Source organism: Chiloscyllium plagiosum, chromosome 1 (assembly GCF_004010195.1).
Source record: "Chiloscyllium plagiosum isolate BGI_BamShark_2017 chromosome 1, ASM401019v2, whole genome shotgun sequence".
Classification (NCBI taxonomy): domain Eukaryota; kingdom Metazoa; phylum Chordata; class Chondrichthyes; order Orectolobiformes; family Hemiscylliidae; genus Chiloscyllium; species Chiloscyllium plagiosum.
The window spans coordinates 91,920,021-91,928,065 of NC_057710.1; the positions used below are offsets into that span (position 1 = coordinate 91,920,021).

The 8,045-nt window shown below is 38.9% G+C and overlaps 1 protein-coding gene across 1 annotated transcript in view; it reads left to right on the forward strand.

Moving 5' to 3' along the window:
- Positions 1-8,045, forward strand: part of gabrg1 (gamma-aminobutyric acid type A receptor subunit gamma1) — a 149,917-nt gene that overhangs the window by 132,945 nt on the left and 8,927 nt on the right. The window contains exon 8 of the mRNA XM_043700492.1: positions 6,503-6,708. Within this exon, the coding sequence (XP_043556427.1) occupies positions 6,503-6,708 (206 nt within the window). The remainder of the gene's footprint in view (positions 1-6,502; positions 6,709-8,045) is intronic.

The window sequence follows — 8,045 nt, forward strand, 5'->3', positions numbered from 1 at the left end:
AACGGTCTTTGCGGAAGGCGGAGAGGGGTGGGGAGGGGAATATATCCCTGGTGGTGGGGTCTGTTGGAGGTGGTGGAAATGTCGGCGGATGATTTGGTTTATGCGAAGGTTGGTGGGGTGGAAGGTGAGCACCAGGGGCGTTCTGTCCTTGTTACGGTTGGAGGGGTGGGGTCTGAGGGCGGAGGTGCGGGATGTAGACGAGATGCGTTGGAGGGCATCTTTAACCACGTGGAAAGGGAAATTGTGGTCTCTAAAGAAGGAGGCCATCTGGTATGTTCTGTGGTGGAACGGCCTCTGCCGTATCTGCTCCCAGACTACTTCGGCGGAATTATGCTCCAATTCTTTTTACTTTCCACATGCTGCTCCTGACTTGTGCCCAATCAAACAATCTGTTTTGCTGAAAGCTACACAAACAATAAAGGCTTTGGTGAATAAAAGGAGAAGCAATTTCAATTAAACTTTCTTGGAAGTAGTGTTTTAGTCAGTGTTTCAGCAAGCACTATGTCTTTCATATAGCGAAACTGATATATTAATTGAATGTTTGAAAATTCAAACTGCTTAATTAATAACACTAAGGTTAACTCTCTACCACCCTCCCAACATCTCTCTCTCTCTCTCTTATTCACTCTCTCCACTGTTTCTGTGTTGCTGGGTTACTTGACTGACATCCAGTCTCAGGCGAACCGCAGTGTCTTTCTGTAAGACAAGCTAACCAAATTTTTCAGTCTCTTTTTTTTTTCATTCCCTCTCCAGGTTGAATTGGATTATTTATCATTTTGATCTCCTGTTTGACTCTAAGCTGATTCCATATCTTTTGTTTCACAGAGTCTGCTTTATTCAACTCTATAAGCTCACTAGCTTTTTACTTCAGTCTATCTGTTGCTGAAACCTTTGCTATCTTTATATTCAACTAATCCAAAGCTTTGCTGATACAAGGCCATTCTTCCTACACCAGAAACCTCCCTACTGTATTTCCTGTACTGCCACAATGCACTAAGTCAGTTTGTGCACCATTCCTCATTCATCTACATTTTATTGTGTGCTCCAATAGATTTATCTTAAGTTCTTATCCATGGGTTTAATTCTCTGAATACTGATGTGTTCTCTGTGTAACACCTGTCAAACAGTTATTTTCTCTGATAGGCATCTTGTGCCTTTTTCCTTTCATCAACTCACTATTGGCTAGGTCTTGGTCTTGACCTGTTTAGATCCACAGTGCTGTTCTAACCTTAAATCCTTCTAAGAATTGTATTCATAAAACCATCTTAAAAGACCGTCCTCCTTAACTCATCTCTTTAACAATAATTTTGCTTTCACCTCTTATAATCTCATCTTTGATTCCATGTTAGTTTTTCAGTTTTGCCCCTGTGAAACACCTCAGGACACTTTTCCATGTTAAAGGTGTTACATAACTGCAAGTTGTCTTTGTTGCGATACAGGATTATTTTGAAATAATATTTATTTCTGTCAGGACAAGACTTCTGCCTGACTTAAAGCTGTGCCCTGACTGTGCTATGTTTGGGTCAGTCCTTTTCACTCTGACTGGGTCTAAGGGCCTAGTTAGTTTACAGTGTGAGAGGATCAACCCTGGTAAGTTGATACAAGAATGAGCTCTCATCTTTAAGGTGTAGTTAAAACCATGATAGGGATTAGGTACAAATTACATTAGTTTGTTAGACATTGTTCCTAAGTCAATGAGGATAACGTGGATAAAGCATGACATCAGAAAAGGTGGTACTTCATACATTCTCTAATGTGAACACCTTCAGAGTCATTACCTTGTTTAATACTCCATCCAATCTTTTCTCCCATAATTAACATTAACCAATACTCAATCTTCCCCCAAGTCTTGGACTTGGCAAATTCACACATACTGAAGGTTTCACAATTCTTGAAGAATGTGTTCTCTTCGAACTTGGAAGTACTGATAGTCATAGTCGTGGAGTCATACAGCACAGAAACAGACCTTTCAGCCTTTTCAATCCATGCTGAACCAGTCCAGTCCAATCCCCAACTAAACCAGTCCCATCTGCCTGCTCTGGACATTTTCCTCTCCTCAGTCATGGTGCTGGAAGATTGCTGCTTGCTCAGCATTATCCCGTTCACTAGCACTGATAATTCCACACTGGAAGACAAAGAATTGAAATGTTGGTCTGGGATTTAAGCTGTCTGATCATCTCTCATCAAACCAAAATGTGTAATTCCAACTTGTTCTGCAGACAGTTTTGCTGTCTGAATAACTTCAGTGAAATATTCCTCATTGAGCTCAGGTGGGTTATACTGCTCATTCTTATTGTCAATATTTGTTCCTTCTCTCAAACTACACGTATGTCTGTCATTTAAAGATTCTGCAGTGTTCACAGGGATGTAAGACATTCCACTTAGCATTGTACATTTCCTTCCTGTTGATAAAATGAAACAGTTCTCTTAAGCCAATTCAAGTATGTCAGTAGATCCTTTCGTCTTTTTCGGTTCAGCCATGAGTCTAGGAAGACCAATGAAATTTTCTACCAGCTTCCTCTTGACCAGTTGGATAACAGTCATTTGTTACCAGACCCACCTGTTTTCTGACTGGCTTTACTTTGAAGTGACTGGGTATCACTTGGTTTCTTGACCTCTTAAAACTAGTTAAATACTTTCTTCTACCTTTTGGCTATTTGGGGTCAAGGCATGCACTTAGGCTTAAAAGTGAGAAGTGTGGATTATAAATCACAAATAGACGCTCAGCTTTCCTTTGCTTTTTCTGTTGTAGAGTTGCTTGTATTATACCTTCAATCTTGACTGTTAGGCTACCTGGACCACGTTGTTTCATCTCTGTAGGCTGCAACATTTGCTTCTTCAGCAAATGGTATTTGTTTTGATAAGACTATGACATTTGACCCTGTATCATGCTTAAAATTAATTAAATGTTTATTGACATATACAGGTGCTGTCAGTCAGATCACCAACTTCCCCTCAGAATGCATTGAGTACTTTTTCTCATGCTTCTGGTTTGAATGCATTAATATTACAGGAGTCACCATTTGACTTCTTTCTGCTCTGTAACAGCAGCATACTTCTGCACGTCCTCTGGAAGTGGTCTATTGTTTCACAAATACATCAGTCATTTGTTATAACTGGAGATGGCTTGTCCTGTAAGGCTTTGTTGTTCCTTCGAGCTGACTCTTAGCTGACCCTAATTCTTTCTTTTTGACTTTGTGTCAGTTCCATCATCTTTCCAAGAGAATTTCTCTCCACAAGGCAGACCAGTTTTCCCAACACAAGCCCATCTCATTAACCATCTACGTCACCTCCACAGCCCCCCTTCTCATCTGATTTTAGCCCCATTCTACCACTTTGTGAACCCAGATGGCTCAGCTCACTACTGCCAGGATATCCCAGAATGGACTGGCATCTCTGATGTTGGCACCATCTTTTAAAGGCCATTGTGCACTCAGGCAAACATTGCGTTAAGCTGGAGTTGCCCTGCATGGTTCCTGGTATTTGAGCCTTTATCCCATGGATACATGTGATTGGTACGCATGGTGCATGCCCTGAGATGTTGTGTCTGGTGTCCAATATTGATGAATAGAGAGATGACTAATGAAATTATCAATGGATTACTTGATCCTGCATATTTCTGTTAACTTATTATTTCAAGAATAATGTTTGTTCTCAAAGTGAGTTAATTGTCAAAAGCTTGTAGAAATCCTTCAAGTACATATGAGCCTTCATACGTTTTGACTATTTATAATGTCATCATCTGTAGGTCCTATGCAATACAATTGTGTATTTACTTGTATGATAAGTACTTTACATCTGATTGAAGCAAATTGGTATCTCGAGAATTGTTTTCCCCAGGATATCCAAACATATGTTCCATTTGATCCATCTGTGCTGTCAAATTTTGTAAGTCACATTATTTCTTCTGCCAACTTTTCTAGTTTGTTATTTAATCTTACTGCAGAGTGTAAAACCTTGAAACCCTACCCTTTGGCTGCTGTAGTATCTTTTCCATGAAAACATTTACATCTGGAAGTAGCACCACTGCTTTATTTTCCTTACCTGAAAGCTTTTACACAGTGCAGCATAGTGACGTTCTATTCTCTACCTTCCGTTAAAGCTTTTAATCCTGTAACATAGTAATACATATAAAACTGTATTTCTTCATGGGATTTTTGCCAATTATTTGCAGTCATTAGCTGCCTTCTGCATACAAAATAGAGGCGTCCTGCCATTTCACAGGCAAAACCGACATTTTCCCCACTCTCCCAGGGCCTAATGCACAATACACATCCTTTTCCACAACTCCCCCAAATAAAGCCTAGTGCCTGTGGCCTGTTTAAAAAAAACTTCCATTTTGAAATGAAAATTAAAGTATGGATCTGCCAACCCCCCCCCACAGTTTCAAAGGTCTTCCAATCATTTACTTCTATTAAACTCTGTTTCAATCTTTAAATGGCCCTTTTTTGTTGTCTTCATTTTTCATTTTGCTTTATGATGTTTCCAGTGCTGAGACCATAGTATAAAGTACTTCAGTGTGCCTTATGATGCCCATTCGATGTGACAGCAAAGCTCATTAAAAGCTGTCTACTCCTATTTTTACTTCTGGTCTTCTCAGCCTGATATTTTTGGTCCATCTATTTTTCCTTACCAAATGACTCTAAAACAAGGACCCTAACTTTATGGACAGAGATCTAATATGTTGACTTGCTAACTAAACATCTAACCAGGCAATGCCCCTATAGACCTTGGCTTTCCAATGAAATCTGTGACTGTCAGATGTGACTTGTCTTTAAGCGCTTTCTACCCTCACTGATTCTTCTATGCTTCTTACCAGGTCTAAAGTAATGACTACCATAGAGTGTTGTTTCTCCCAAATTTGACATTTCACAAGTTTCTGTTGACAGTTTGTTAGACAAGAGCATGCAGCTGTTGACTGTCTATGTAAGTAGCTCTTAAAGCAGTAAATTCTTTAAAGCTGTAAACTCATTTGGTCTTCTGGAAATTTCTTCTCCTTTGTCCATTCAATGTTTGCATTGTTTTGCCTATGATGACATCCATCACTCCTAACCATGTCATACTTTAGGGTATAAAGACACTGCCACCAATCCTCATTCCTATAACTGGTTCAAAGTGCTAATTAGCTTACAGTGGTAATGTATTAACCATTATTGTGTCCTAAAAAAAGCTCTTAGTTTATTAGTTACTAAGAATATAAGGGGATCTGTGGATATAAGTTTATATTCCATGAGATTCTAAAGGGGCAGCTATGCTCATTGAGCGCAATGTACTGATTCTAAACCTTATCTCAATCCAACCCAGTGTGACCATCAGCCTAATGCAGTTTCCAATATCAACTCTTTCAGAACCAATGCTCTATACAAAACTGATACAGGCATTTGTCTTCTGGGAAGCCACCCAGCCTCCATTAGGAAGTGCCATTGAAATGGGGCTGGAGTGTGTTTGGAGCAGCCTCAGTGATCTAGGGCAGTGCAAGTCCAAAAGCCCACAGTTCTTTCTCAAAAGGTTTCTCCTACTTGTTGAAGCTAGTGCATTATATCCGAGTGGTTGATTGAGGAGGCCCTACCGCTGCACTGAAAACCGTATTGCATTTGAGATTTACATAAATGGAAGGGATATGTGCTAACCTTTCACATTCCAATAATGTGTCCATCCATATATGTATATATATAGTGTTCTATGTATAAATACACCCAGTCAGCAAATCATAAGTGATTGGAAAATAAGGTAGGAACATGCTGCATTGCTCCCTCAAATTCAAAGAAACAAAATAAAAATGGGCAGGAAGTCCCAGCCCTTCCCTTTATTTAAACCTTGTGACATCAACCCAATGCCTGACCTACAATCAGGAAGCATTCAACTTTGGTTAAACATTTCTGTGAATTTAATTACAAAGTAAGCATTTGCACAGCAGGAAACCAAAGAACTGCAGATGCTGGAAATCAGAATGAAGGATCTGGTTCTCAAGAATGGTCACTGAATCTGAAACATTAACTATGCTTTCTCTCTACAGATGCTGTCAGACCTGCTGAGTGTTTCCAGCAGTTTCTGATTTTGTTTCAATTGCAGAGTACTGTCCCTGACACAGTCTGACCACGGATCTAAAGTTTGACCTTGCGATGCCTAATACTTCAGTTAATTGTCTTGATCAGTTGTGTTTTAACACTTTCTTGGCATTTGTCTTGATGAGATGTATTAGAAAAATGCAGCGGAGAAAACGAATCCTGTGTCTGGTTGTTCCTCCCTGTAATTATTTCTCCGGCTACTTCCCATTGCAATGCTAATACTAGCAGCCATGGAAAAATGAGGATTTTTGGCTTTCCTATTGGCGACTTGTGGAAGGTGTGCATGAACAAAAACCTGCAGCAATGATATTTGAGGCAACCAATGCAAAAACATCGATGGACATTGGATGGACTTTGATGCTAACAAGTTTTGCACATTGAAGACAAAATCTCACATGTTGCGTGGTATTTATAAGTTTTTTCATGTTTACTAGGTATTACAACAGTTCTAACTATGACGACACTCAGTACAATTTCACGGAAATCGCTGCCAAAAGTATCCTACATCACTGCCATGGATCTCTTTGTATCTGTTTGTTTCCTTTTTGTCTTCGCTGCTCTCATGGAATATGGGACCCTGCATTATTTTGTCAGCAACAGAAACAACAGCAAAAAAAAGAAGCAGAAATCCAAACCATCTGTAAGTTCTTTTTTAAAAATAAACTTATTTTACTGAAGATCAATAAAAACATATTAGACTTGTTTTTAAGAAAAGCAAGTTGAATTTTAGAAAATGTTACTTGTACCTTGAAATTACACATAAACACCTGACATGATTACACAAAGTCCTTTTGTCTCCCATCTTTGAGCATCCAACCAAGCCATTAAATATATGTTTTTCTGGATGCATGTTAAAGGTCCCTAGGCATTATTCAAAGAAATTTTGGAATTTCTGGTCTCTGGATAACATCCATCCCTCAAATAATACCAATGAACCCAATTATCTGGTCATTTAATCTCACTGCTCATTGTCAGACCTTGCAGTGAGTAAAGTTGGCTGCTGTCTTTACTACATTGCAACAAGTGATTATATTTCATAAGTATTTAATTGCCTGGAATGCATTGATAAATGTAAATTCTTTCTTTCTCAATGAATTACTGAGTGTGTTGATGTCTGTTGAAGTAGCAGCCAAAGACATTTCAGATGCTAGTCATCATGCAGAAATTTTCAAGGCTTTAATATCCATTTAGGAAACATTGTCAGCAAAATAAAACAACATTGTAATATGATTATAATGTCTGTTTTCATTATTGAAGAGAATTATGTGATTAAAATGGCTGAGTTGGTTGTCGACCATACAGCATGAAGAATAGTGTGCTGCATATTTATAACATGGATTTTGTGACCAATATTGTAGCAAGATGTGGACTGATGTGCCATTTGACAAGTTTTGTTGTATGCTGCTGTTAAATTAAGAAGAAAGTTAGAGAAACAAAGAGAGGGCATGAATAATATTGAAAATTAAAATCCGTTTTGGTGCATTTGGTGTAGTCTACACGTATTTTAGTAAGAGTGACAGGAATTTGCATGGTAGAATGGTTAAAAATGTAAACGTCCATGAGATCCTAGGGAAAGTGGCAATGTAGAGCTGAAATTGCCTTAGTAACAGGATACAAAGAGTAATAGCTAATTAATGTTTTTGTGACTGGAAAACTGTTTCTAGTGAGATTCTGCTCGACACAGTCCTACAACCCCTGCTTGGTAGTCATCATCCTACGGGCTTTGCTTTTTATGGTTTATATCAATCATGTAGCTGATATGTTGGATTTATTAATGATTTGAAAGATTGATAAACTGGTGTATGCTTACTAATAGGAAAAAGTGAGGACTGCAGATGCTGGAGTACCACAGTTGAAAAATGTCGTGCTGGAAAAACACAGCAGGCCAGGCAGCATCTGAGGAGCAGGAGAATCGACGTTTTGGGCATAAGCCCTTCTTCAGGAATGAGGCTGGTGTGCCAAGCAGGCCTGAGTAAA